The sequence below is a fragment of the Drosophila elegans genome, unplaced genomic scaffold, assembly GCF_018152505.1.
Source record: "Drosophila elegans isolate 14027-0461.03 unplaced genomic scaffold, ASM1815250v1 contig_476, whole genome shotgun sequence".
NCBI classification, from domain to species: Eukaryota; Metazoa; Arthropoda; class Insecta; order Diptera; family Drosophilidae; genus Drosophila; species Drosophila elegans.
In genome coordinates this window covers 18,518,427-18,532,055 of record NW_024545863.1, presented here as the reverse complement: position 1 = coordinate 18,532,055, position 13,629 = coordinate 18,518,427, and the positions used below count along the sequence as shown (strand labels likewise).

At 42.8% G+C, this 13,629-nt stretch overlaps 1 protein-coding gene across 6 annotated transcripts in view; it reads left to right on the top strand.

Moving 5' to 3' along the window:
- Positions 1-13,629, top strand: part of LOC108135028 (zinc finger protein 704) — a 117,788-nt gene that overhangs the window by 61,614 nt on the left and 42,545 nt on the right. For all 6 annotated transcript variants that reach the window (XM_017255561.2, XM_017255560.2, XM_017255562.2 and 3 more), the window contains 2 exons: positions 11,171-11,289; positions 11,371-11,588. In XM_017255561.2, coding sequence (XP_017111050.1) covers positions 11,171-11,289; positions 11,371-11,588 — 337 coding nt within the window. The remainder of the gene's footprint in view (positions 1-11,170; positions 11,290-11,370; positions 11,589-13,629) is intronic.

The following is a 13,629-nucleotide window of genomic DNA, read 5'->3' as shown; positions in this document are numbered from 1 at the left end:
TTTAATTCGTTTATTTTTATTATTATTAATTTACATAGTTTAGCAACCGATCTGATAGTTTGAGTAAACAAAACTTTATTTTTCTCAGCTTTTTTCATATTCGTTTATTACCCGGGTAAACAAGTCATTGGTTAAATAATATTTACTTCTTGCCGGTTGTTAATCACAGAAAGATACAATTTGTTTGATGTAATTCGCTTTTATACCTTTCAAACTCATCAGCAGACATGAAAAGGTTGTTAACTAGAGTTTTTTATTCACACAGCTTGGCAACCAATTGTTTAAGCAAAAGGAATTTTAATTGTCTGAACATTTCCCTTTTTAATAATTGTTGTTAATTTGTTTGCCAGTCCAGTAATCTTGGAAAACTTCAGCTAACAAGGAAAACCCAACTGCAAATCAACTTTGATTCTCAAGTAGCCCATCCACAACCTTTCATTACCAGCCATTTTATGGCAGTGCAATTGCAGTTGACAGACAAAGAACGCATAATGATACAGCACAAAAAAAGAAGAAATAATCATAAAAAAGAATCAGAGAAAAAATGGAAGCGAATTAAATGCGGAAAAAAAGTGGTAATAAATATAATAAGCGCGTAATTATCGCGTAAATGTCAATTTACGCGGCGAATGCGTTGCGTCAGTGCTAATTTTTAACGCTCGACTGGCCGGCAGACCCCATCTATATGGAAACCCCCCGCCCCCCACTGTTCCCCCACTCATTTGTAGGGTCGTTCGTCTAATGAAAGCGTGTAAGCGTCAATTGGCCAGGTTACTCAGTTATAGTTAAGTTTTGTTGTTGTTGTTGCTGCTGCTGATGCTGCTGCTGTTGTAATTGCAATGATTAACAACAGCAACCGACGCCGGGGGAGCAAAGTTCCCCCTTTCCACAATAACCCCTTCTACTGCAGTTGCATTCGCCGCTGTTGTTTATTGCAAAAACAAACAATATGGGAAACTGGCAGTGAGCAAAGAAAAGCAAAAGAACAGCACAAAAACACACAGCACCCAAGAACAACAACGACAACAATAATAATAAAAATAATTTACAAACAAGTTTACCGTTGCAAAACAAAAAAAAAATGAAGAAAAATAAGAATGAAATCAACAAAAAATAAGACAACAAAAATTCAGAACAACCATAACAAGTTGTAAATAATTATTCAACAAGTTCCACATAGATAGGGGAAAACTCTGAACGCCACAAAAACAAAAACATATGTCTTTAAGTCAATTAACCAAATTGACTTGGGCCTTAACTAATGTATTAGTCATGGCATCGATTTGATAGTGATTTCCAATGCAAATTGACTAAGAAGCATTTAAGCTACCCTTTGGAAGAAAAGTCCAGTGACGAAGGCTGCATAAACAGCGTTTGAGGTGACGTCAAGAAATTAGCAATAAAAACGGGGAAAGCGCACGACAAAAATGACAAAAGCAACAACAAAACAGGCTAGAGAGCGGGATGGTCGGAAAATGGGGTGGTGGAAGAAGAAAAAGAATTCAAATCCAAGTTGGCTGGCAGCGGCAATTAGCCGAGACTTGAAAAATATTTGCCAGTTGTTTTTTTTATTTTTATTTTTTGTGCTCAGCTTTGTTTTCCACTGCTGCTGCCGCTGGCAAGACTATGTACAAATATTATTATGAGCGACTGTTTGTCTTGCCCTCAAAAATACGCCGAGAGCCGAGCAGAACAGCTCGCAAAAAGAAGAAAAACGAAAAAAAAAAAAATAATACTTAATTTCAGTACAATAAAAAGTCAAGTCGAGCGCAAAAGTGGGTCAAAATTATTATTGAAGCAGAACAAAAACAAAGCCAGCAGCAAGGCAACGATAATGGCAATGCAGAAACAACCACAACAACAACAAAAGGGGTGGTGAAGGGGGGTGATGATTGGGGGAGAGAGCTAAAATTTATAATAATTTTCTAAGCGACGGCCCCTCTACGGCAAATTATTGAAATGCATTCGCATTTCGCATTCACCCGGCCAGGAGAGACACTCCAATAGCAGGGACCATCATATAACCTATATATACCCCTCGAATGCACCCCCTCTTTCCCAGAATTTCCCCCTCCCACATTGGGGTATCCATTGCCCAGGCAGCGTTCCAATGAACGTAAACACAATTTCCCAATGTTCTGCACGAATAGTTTGTTTGATCGTAAAATTTTATTTCTGCATTCAAATCGCAGCGCTAAACAAAATGCAAAAAAGAGCGAAGAACGCGAAAAAAGACCTAAATGCCATTGCAGTTGTGTGCTTCTACACAGGCAGAAAAATGTATATTGTATTGTTCTTAAAAATTTGATTACCTAAGGTATTATATTTTTAAACTGCATTGTTGTTCATGTACAACTATTAAAGTTGCCTTCAAAAATGTTTTTAAATAACTTTTGGTTCACAATGCAACAGTAATATGTGCAATATGGTCATCAAATTTTAAATATCTAGTTTCTTCTTTTTTCGTGCTCTTTGTATACCTTTTGCATTCTGCTTATGACCTGGCCAAGGATGAGATTCGTGCCAAAAAGGAATCTGAATCGATGCGGTTCGGCGGAAGGGTCATGAATTCCCTCGTAAAGGTTTTTAGCCAGAGTGTTGAGGGCTTGCGGTCAGTGGGGAAATACCAACCCGGCCTGACTTTAATTTGTTAGGCAAATAACGCGAATATCATACAGTTCGGCAATACATATCCATGTTTGCTTGCAGCCTCAAATCTGGCATTCAATTTAAATTTGAGCTCCATTTAAAATGAATTTTCCTGCATTGCTTATGCCCAAATGCATTAATAGGCTGTGCCAGAAAAGCTCCATTTCACCCCACACCTTCGGCGATATGGAAAGATTCAGTGCGAGATTCAGTATAGTGGAAGTCCAGAGGAGGTGGCCGGCGCAAATGTGTTGACGTTGATGGGCGAAACAATCTGTTGAAAACCCCATCAAGTGGCGGATGAAAAAAAATAAAGGGGGCCAATGGGCGCATATTCGTACCATTTTCGTCAGCTAGTAAATTTTTAGTGGCTCCGACTACTGTGACCACTTCGAAATGGGCACACACACATAGCTGCCATAGACTGGGCAAATAAATAAAAAGTGCAGAGCAGATCGCGGCTGGGGTGTCTGAAACAGCAACATGATCAACAGTTGCTCATAAATTAAAGTTCGACAGCGTTTCGTGTGCCGATTTTCGAATCGCAGGCAATAAAATTTAACGTGCACACACTTATGACCGAACGACCGAAGGAAAGGCGGCTGGCGCAAGGGGGCGGGGCCGCAGATCGGAGTATTGACTATATATTGTACTATATTGTATGTTGTATGCAGTGTGGAGTGTGGAGTGCATCACGCAACATTTGCACTGCGGCCAAAATGAAAACGCAAATTTCGAAGAACCAAAAATTAGATTGAATTGTTTCTCCTTCTGCGGCAATTGCAGTCTAAAAATTGTGGAAAAATGGAGTGGGGGGATTGGGGGATTGGGGGGTTCATAATGACCGACCTGGTCTAGGCAATTTGATTGAGTTGTTTCCAATTGAAATGGCAAAAACGCTGCGGGTGTTGGCACTGATGTCTGACAGCAAATGGCTGCGAAACCACTTCGGAGTGCCTTGCAGTGCCGGGCCGAGGCAAAAGTCATTTGGCTTGGCCCGGCCGAGTCGGGAAGGCAAAAGGCAGTCCAAACCGCAGCGCAGCTCTGTAATTTCCAGTTACAGTTACAGATTTCTAGCCTGCCAGCTAGCCGAGCAGTGATTTGGCTTATTTTGCCGGGCCTGCGGTGGCCGGAATGGTTTGGAATGGTTTGGAATCGTTCGTTGGAATGGTCGAAATGGTCGGAACAGCAATTGCCTTGCAGTTCCTTCAACTTCAACTTCAACTTCAGATTGGGAGTAGCAGTAGGAATCGCAGCGGTTCTTGGGGCCGTGTCAATTAGAGTTTGGATGGGGAGGGGGCTGTGTCCTGGGCCTTGGGGCTCTGTCATTTCCATTCGGTGACCCACAAGATTCCGTCAAATTGTCGTGTCACGTTGGAGTTGACTAATTTGACTGCCAATGAGTGCCACGCCTTCACCTTGACTTGGCTGGATGGGGCTAACCAAGTACAGGGCTAAGCTGAGAGTTTGCCCACCGCCTTTTCTCTTTGGATAATTAAAGTGTCGGACTGTGGCTGTCGCGATTTGTTAATTGAATTAAATGTTGGCCAAGCGAGCGGGTCATCAAAATGCAGGAGACGGCATTGTTGGGGCACTGGGACTGGGAATGGAGTCACTTGACCGAGTGTGCAACTCGCTTGCAACTTAGCTATATAACTGTAAAGACAAACGCACGTACAACTGCCGCCAGCATTGCGGCTTCGACTTCGACTGGGCCAAAACGTATGTGAGAGCGCTTCGCATGGTGGGCCAATGATGAGGATTTTAATTGAAATTGACGTTGCTAATTGATTAGCCAGCTAAAAGCATTTTAAACAAAAGAAAGCTATTATTCTTGCCAGCGTTCAATTAAGTGGTCTCACAGGATTTGGGTGTTTAAGTAGCTCACGTTGTCATTGTGTAAAACTTTTATGATTGGAATTTTAAAACAGTTTTCATCGAAAGAGCGGAAACATCACAAACCAAGTTACCTTTTTATTCACACATCTATCATATTTAAACGTCATATTTTGTCTGTGAATGCTGGGCAATAATAAGTTACAAATACAATAGTATTCCTGCTTAGCTTCAGTTTGTATTTGATAATTCATTTGTTTATTATGTTAAATATAAAAGAATTTTCAATGAAATGTGCCTTTTTACCTTTAAAAAAACTCTTTTAAAAGAAAATCACTATTTGTTTGTTTGAGCCCTCGCTAGATTTGATTTCTTTGTTAGCCGAGTTAAAAGGATTGCTATGCTATTTCAGTATGCATCCCACTGTGTTTTGTTGGCCAGAGTGGGTAATTCCCATGGTCTTGCAACTGACTGGCCATTCAAGTACCGCTAAATTGTTGCAGCAACAGCGACTGCAGTAGCAGCAGCAAATGCAGTAAGTGCCGCAACTGCTGCACCGACGCTTCCTGACGCTTGCCGCTCTGCATGCTAAGTAGCTGGAGGCGAGAAGCCGGCGACACATGAGCGGCAAATAGCAGCAGCAGCGGCCCACATTCAGAGTGCTTTGCCAGTGGCAGTGGCAGGTGTGTCAATCCCGCTCCCATCCCCCTGCAATCCCCTCTCTGGCCCAATGTCCATGGAACAATGACAACTGGCAGCTTGTTACACCCTTTCGACTGTCACACACTTATTGCTCTTGTCACTGACTGCTGGTTGTTGGCTGTTGGTGTTTTCCTTCTTTTTTCTTCTTTTCTTTTTTGAGAGGAAAACCTGGCTGTGGAAATCCTCTCTGCGTCACGTGTACGCTGTGTACAGGCAACTTTTCAAATTGAATTTCGCCGATTTATCAATTTCCCAAAAACACATACAATAGAAAGTGGAAATGGCAATGGAAATGGCTGCCGGCCGCGCTACAACATTGGCCATGGCTAATGACATTTTGGGCCAGGTACGGGTAGTACAGTAGGTCCCCCGAAGGCAAGGTGCAGTGCCTGGGGAAAATCCACTTTCAAGCTGCCTCGCTGCCTTGCCTCGAGCCTTCCGTTTTTTTTTGCGCCCAGGCCGAAGGCAAAAGCCGCTCATGTCCGCGCATTTCTAATAAGCCCGCGGGGCACACCTCAGCTCAGCTCAGTTCATTTTAGTTCAGTTCAGTTCAGTTCAGCTAGCCGCTCAAGTTCAAGTTGAGGCCTCCTGTCGCCGTCGACATCGCAATAGGGAAGGAAAATGAAAAAAAAACAAACTCAAAATGGCTGAAACAGAATCGACATTGGCGCGGAATTAATACGATTTTTATTCATGACTCCTGCAGTGAGAGAAAAAGGAATGTAATTGAGGTATTTAGGATATAGAGGTTTAGTTGACAGTAAACAGTCTTACCAAGAAGTCAAACTATTTTTAGGGTAAGAAAATAAATTAGTATTTAAATTAAAACGTTTTTAGAAGGTTTGCTTATCTATCAACTGATAGTGATCAATCTTACAATGAAGCAAAAAACTTGAGCCTCTTTTGATTGTATATTTAGTATCATAGGGTACTCTTTTAGATTTTTTTTAGTGAACAGGACAGAGAGCGGTGGCACTAAGGGAAGGTGAAGTGGCAGGGGAAATGGGCCCATGGGGCGATTGCCAATCTGCTCCGGCCGCCGGCTGGCTTCCGTTGCCGGAATGTGGTGACAATGTCTTCTTGGGCTTTTCTCCGCCTCTACCTTTTGGCTAAGTCTTTGGCTGCGGCTTGGGCTTCGGCTTTGGCTTTGGCTTTGGCTTTTCCTTCTGCCTTCTGTTTTGTTGCCATAGACAATTGCATTGTTGTTGTTGCTGCTGCCTCCTTGGCCGTTGTCGCAATGCTAGTAATTTGTGCAAATGAGCCTCTAAAAAGGCGTGGAGCCTTTCGGACGTGAACGGAAAACCAGGGAACGTAAAAAACCGAAATAGACAAAAAATGTTTAAAGCGCCATTCGGCTATGTAAACGATGTGGGTCCCGCCGAAAACGAACAAGAAAGGAAAGCTGTTAAATGTTTTTCCCTCCATTTTCCAGTGCTTCGTTTTCAGATTTTTGCCATAGTTCAGATGGCTTCGTTTGTTGTTTAGCTGTTTTGGGGCAGTAAAATAAAATGATAATACCGTTGGCTTTAAATGTTAATTGAGTTGCCGATCCTTAGATTTAAAACTGTAAAAGTCCAATCATAAAGCGAAACACTCAACCCCATTCAAGCCTATCAACGGGAGCACGTGCTCCGCTCCGAAAGATAAATAATAGCTGCCCAACGAAACCATAAACAACACGCACCGGGAAAAAAAACAAAAAAGAAGAACCAGCTATTTCAACATAACTATTTACTACGCCTACTCTGACGTTTTGCCGTCGTTATCTGCGAGAAATTAGCAGAGACCCGAATCAAAATAAACCGAAAGTAAACATAAGCGAGCGGGAAAAAACTCACGCACACTGCCATAAATGGGGTGATAAAGCGCCCGGCAAAGACGAAGAGCACAAAAAAAAAACGTACAAAAAAAACTACCAAATAAACTACCTTCTCCTCCCCCCAAAAAAACGCACACATTTTACTGTTACGCACAGTGCTTGTTTTCGATTTAGTGCCGCGTATTTTACTTGCAAAAATGTTGGAATTTCGCTATTTGTTTACCTCCACAAATTTCCGTCTTGACTGGCGCTACTTGGCTTTAAGGCTGCATCCCCAAAAGTCGGGCTTTTGTTTGCTTAACTCAATTTTATTGTTCGCATTCGCAAAAAAAAAAAACGAGAAGAAACGGGCGGGAGAAGATTGAAGCAAAAACACAAAAAAAAAAGAAACAAAAATTATGTGTGTCAACGGCGGGCAGGGCTACAAAAATGAAACCTCCAAATTAACAGGGACAACAACAAAAAGAGGTCGCCTTGTTTAAATAAAATAAACAAATAAAGAGGCAGCAACAAAAGGCGAATTCAAAATGCGCCATGTGAGAAAAACTCCCAGAAAAGGCGGAGGGGCAAATTGACTCACCTCACGCAATGCAAAACAACTAACAACAACAGCAACATCACCTTGAACAACAACAGCTAACAACAATCCCAGGCACTTGTCTGCTTTTTGGCCTGTCCAAAAATAAACTAAAATAATAAAAACACACACACATATTTTGCGTCTGACAACGTCATAGGCAAAATAATATAAGCTAAAAAAAAAAAAATTGTAAAAAAACGAAAAGAAACGAAAAGAAAACATGTAGACACAAAAATAGTGAATAATAAAAGTGCGTGTTGATTTGTTTTGATTTTATTTCGCTTATGGTTTGTGTAAAGATTTTCAAAATATTGCGCATACGCACCGTGACCGCTTGCAAACTGGTTTAAAACCGAACCCAGTGCGCTTCCTGTCTAGATGTCATAAATACGCCCATCTGTTAGCATCGATCCATTTTTGGGCCAAAAGACTTGTCACTACACGTTTTCCCTTTGTCCAAATCGTATTTACCTTGGCTGTTGGTTTCTTTGCTCTTGGTTTTACTTTTCGTTTTTCAACGAACATTTCCGCTTTTGTTGTTGCTGTTGACATTGGCTTGAATAGGCGCAGATATGTGCCATAGAAACTTGCCTCTTATCGTGCAAACTGATAAGCCAAAAGCTCTTTCGCATGGCACACAAAAAACCTCAATGAAGTTGGGGGTAAAAATCAAAAAATAAACAACAACTGTGGTTGTTGTTCCCTGCGCTCTAATCACTGAAATCAGCCAACGACTTTGGTTCTTTTTGTGTGTCGTGGGCTTTTATTTTCGCCTGCGTATAAATTACACTTGAAAATTGTTTAGATTTTGATTGGCGATATCTAAAAGGGGCCTTTTCTTGTCAGATTGCAGGCCAGGCAGGTCGGAGTCGCTTTGTCTCCGGTTAACTCGCACTTGCGCTTTCCCTGGGCAATTTGGTGAAAGTTTTCCGGCCCAGGCCGAAAACAAAAGCGAATCTCGAGCACGTGGCTAATTCAATAAGCTTTAATTGCAAACTACAAGCTACAAGCTGCAAACAATAAACTGCTAACTGCTAACTTCAAACCGCACAAAAATCCAGTTGAAATGGAGCTGCAGCCAGCGATTTTCATGCAATTTCCACTAATTTCGCCGCCACATGCAAACAACAACCGACTCGACTCCTCAGTTCGGAGCATATCATATTCGCATCTCTTACTTCCTGACACTGCAATGTAATTTTGCTTTCAACACCTCTTCTCCAACTCGACTCCTCGACTCCTCGACTCCCCGACTTTGTTGCTGATTGCACGGCCTGTAAAACGTGGTCAAATAATGGCCAGAGCCGAGCGCAACAGCAACGTTGTTTGCCGCACATTTCCCAGCCTGGGAAATGTGCCTCGAAAAGACTGGCCCCGAAATCGGGCGCGAATATATCGCATTTCAATCACGCGCTCTGGGGCAATTTACGTGCGGCCACGCAGCGAGTAGGCCGAAAAGGCAACTTAGCTGGACCTCAGAGAGCAGCATCACAATGCAACATCAACATTGCAACTGCAACTGCCGCTTGCAGTTTATTAAAGTTTTTCCAGCGCTGCGCAATGGGCGGAAAGCATTAAATGGCCACATCGTGATGGTCGAAACCCCTTCACCCCTCCAACCCCTTAAGCCCCCCACCCATTTACCACCATTTTCTAGCTCGCTTTTCCATCAGGCACGCGCCTTTTGCCGGCCGGCATAGAAACGGGTAACTAAGAAAAAACAGCACTGATTCTCCACGGCTGGGGAAATGTCGATTTATGCGCGAATTTACTTTTATGCGATTAGCAACGATCTGCGGCAGAAATTTATCGTTGAGTTTAGCAAATTTAATTGGGACGGAAATCCCGGCAAAAGCAAAAGGTGCCAGCGCTTAAGACAAAAGACTGAAACCAGGTAGCCGAGTAATAAAGTTTTATGGCCCGCTGTTTGGCCAAGGAGCTGTATTCGGCTAAGTGCAGTCTTGGCCACGACAGCCTGCGGTGTTTCCCATTTCACAATGGAGTTTGCAGCACGAGTTGTGTTTGTGTTTTGTGTTAAGCGTTTTGGTTTTAACCCGAAGCAGATGTTAGCCGGAAGATAGCAAAGGGGAGTTACCGCAGCCCTGGATGTTGCAAATAAGCCGCTTAAATCTAAGCATCAATAATAGCTCTCAATCCGTATCCACATCCATATTCAACTCCCTATTGACCGAGAATGAGTACTTCATTGGCAGGCAGCGCGTGCACTTGGCAAGGTTTAATCCTGGCACGCAGCAAGTGTTGAACTGGTCGCAATCCCTGGGACAAGTGGTGGTGGCCATGACGACGTATCTATGGCCGGCACTTGGCTCAATCGGATGGCCCGGAGTGGCAGCACTCAGCTTGATTATGGCGGGTATGCCAAATCAGTTTTCCCATTTCAAATGCTTTGAATTTATGACAGTGTCGCGTCTTTATGGTCAACACCCCCTCTTGGCAGTCCCTGGATGCATTCTCCATTGTCGACGGCTGCCTTTGTTGAATTTATTTGAGCGAACAAACGCTGTTCAAAGGGATTTTGCCTGATTTTGCCAGCGAAGGTTGCGCCAAGGTTAGCTTAAAGCCAAACTGCATGGAAAGCCAGTCGTCCAGCGGATCTGGGAAATCTACACGACCACTGAAAATCGTTTGACGTCGCTTCAAATATGTGAGGTCATCGGAAGGAGGCCAATTAATGACGAAACAATAACACACACAATGGGCGGCAGTGGAATTCAGTGGCCGCAGAAATTAGTTAAATGGAAAAATAGTTTTGCGATGTTTTGCATTGAAATGCCGCTCGAAGCGATTATCGTTGAAAAGACCTCGTGGCATTGTTGTTGTGCAAATTACAACGACATGCGGCCGCTTTGATGTCTAAGCTAAGGCTGCCGATGCCTGCGTGTCTATATCTCTATCGGCCAGTTTTTCAGTTTCTATATGTAGATGAGTGCTTGTGTGGGTGGCTGATAAAATCAAGAATCAGAACTGGGTCAATGCTTAGAGTTGAAATTGATTTGCCACTGAAAAGAGATGGGCCTGAAAGCTTTGTGGTACCAAACTAGGTTAACTATGTTTTTAGTATTGTTATAAGTTGTCTAACTAAATTAAGGAAAATAAATCTAAAAAATATTTTACATAAATGCATTCAAACATACGGTTAAGATTTAAATATTTCTAGTTTTATTTATTCTATCAATTTGTGTAATAATCGTCCTATTAAAACTCTCAAACACAGATAAAGCACTTGACTAATTTACAAAATAATTAGTATATAACCTTCAACTAAATTATTTAAATTTTTTTAATAAGAAACAAAATTGTAAGAAATATTAAATTTAACAGCATAATCAATTTTTTATTGAAGGTCAACCATTATTTTATTAGCTATTTCTTAAGTATTGCTTTGTTTTGAATCATAATCATAAGTTTATCTTTTAGCGCTTGGATAGGTAATTTAAAAAATATTAAAATTCAATTTTTTTTATTGTAAGTTTAATTTAAGATTCTGTATTAAATAAATTAGTTGAGTTGTTCCCCTTTTAAAAATCGACTTATCAATTTATTTGCTTATATTTATTTTGCAGTCCACGGAAACGTCCGCCCAGCGATCACCAGGACTACATCAGCGATCCGAACAAGGACGAGGAGACATGCCGTGCCGCTGAGATTCTGTCTTCGATGAAGCTGCAGAGCCCGCATGGCGGTAGGTCAACCTCCGTCCCCGTCCCCGTCCCCTTTTGACCCACGCGTCTTAGAGCGACAATTAATTTTGCCAATTTCTTAGCCATGGCCGACAAGTGCTCGAGTCCCGGCAGCAGCTCGTCGGCCTCCTGGAGTTCCGGTTCCGCTTCGCCGCCCCTCAGCGACGACGGCCACGCCCACCACAGCCCACACATCATAATGTCGCCACACGATGCGGCCAACGCACGCATACGCACAACGTCCGTGTCCACGTCGGACGAGGGCATTGTCATCGACTTCAAGGAGGAGCGCAAGAAAAAGGTGAGCGTTTCGATCCACATCCCCCTATAATCTAGAATCTAGCATCTAGAATCTATTATCTAGACATGTATCTCAGGGAATGCGGTCAGAGGAATCTAGGCTGCTGGCGGTGGAGCGTGACATTTGTTGCATTTTAATTGCAACTTTGTGTATAGATTTTAATTGCCATAATTATGTAAATGTCGGTCGGTTCTTGGCACGGCCACACGGCGTATGCTTGATGCCCCCACTGCCGCACGCCGCACACTACGTCCATTACTCATACGCAATGTGCTGCCGGCGAAAGAAATATAAAAAATCAAATAAATGTCGAAAACGATTCTCGGCTAGGCGAATGCCAGCGCATCAATCACACAAAAGGGCAATGTCAGCAGCTCGTTAACTTGGCAAGCACACACAAACTCGCTGGCAGACCGACCAGCAAAATCAATAACTCCCAACCAGCCAGAGTTTCAGACATTTGGCTCTTTAATTAATTATGTTCGAACTTTAAGGGCCTCCGCCTGAAATCGAGAACCGAAACAACAGAAACTTACGCAACTGAAAGCCGACAGAAACGCCCGCCCGTCCCCAACTTTTAGCCATAACCAGCGGACAGTCTGCCGTTTGCCGTTTGCCGTTTGTTTGCCCAACTAGTTACGCTCTTTCGCCCGCTCGTGTGTTTGACTATTTCGTTTAGAGCTTTTAAGGGCTCTTAACAGCAAACAGACAAAAACCTTAAAACGAGCAGCCAGTCGGCAATGACAACAACAATGGCAACAAAAACAATGGGCAGCGGAAAGAACAAATATCGAAGTGAACAGCAGCCGCGGCAGAATATGTTAACCTTGAAAGTCTGATTAGATTTTCATATGGTGGTTATATGTTTAATTTACACTTCGTCAAGGCCAAAGCACACTGCGAGAAAAGCTTGGTTCCTGGTTCCTGAAAGAAGCTAGAGATTTTTTGAGTTCATATTCAGATTGTTGTTTTGCCTACGAGGCGCAAAGTTATTTCGAAACACAAGTCGAGAAAGTAAGACATGCTTCTCTGAGACATTGTTTTAAATTATAGCTTGTAGTTGCATTCCTTTGTTGTTTGTCTTAAAATTCGTATAATTCATTATAGGTTAAGGAAAACTTTTGTGAAGTTTTGAATACACAGTAAACGATTGCTTATTCGTAATGTGTCATCGTTGTATTGAAACTATTGATAAATTAACTTTTGAAGTCTTTATAACAACTTATATTCTCGCCCAAGTCCAATCAATTTTCCATTCGTTTCAATTAGTCAAACGTTTTCGAATCTTCGCTGCCAGCAGCCATTGCACTTTCACTTTTCATACCTGTTGCACAACCGAGACGAAAAAAGTGACCAAAGCGTCAAACTTCCTGCTCCGTTCGTCTGTGCCAGACCCAAAAAAGGTGTCTGTGGCTGGGAGTGCGCATTTGAATTTATGTCAGAGTCGGCCGGCCACGCCCACCGTTTTTGGGGGGCTCGGGCTGGGGCTGGGGCTGAGCAGTGAAAACAAACAAATGCACAAACGAACACAATGGAAAAGTTTATTTTGCCAAGGCGTGGCTGCTTAATTGAAAAGATATATGCCGCATTTCCGCATCTTGCATCTCGAATCTCGCTGGCCAGCAAAAACACAAGCCAGCTGGATAGATGGATATAGATGGGTGGATAAATGTACGATCGCCGGGCTGCGAACGAATGCAATTAATGTCTAATTGTGCGCAATTATTGTCAGTTGTCAGCTGTGTGATGTGCCGCATCAGAATGCACTCGGGTTAGATCGAGTGGAGATCTTCAAGGCGGCCACGTGGCGCATACGTAATGTCATCCAGCTGACATTACTCATACGCACTGCTGCGCGTGCGGCTGTTACCAGATGCATCGAAGATAAACCTTCACTGCTCGTCAGCGCGTCAGCGCGTCAGAGCGTCAGGCGATTCAAATGGAATAAACTGTATATAAACTACAGTGAAACACACTAAAGAACCGATTCATTCGCTGTGGCCTTTGTCTCGTTGGTTCGTCACCACCATCGTGCGGGTTA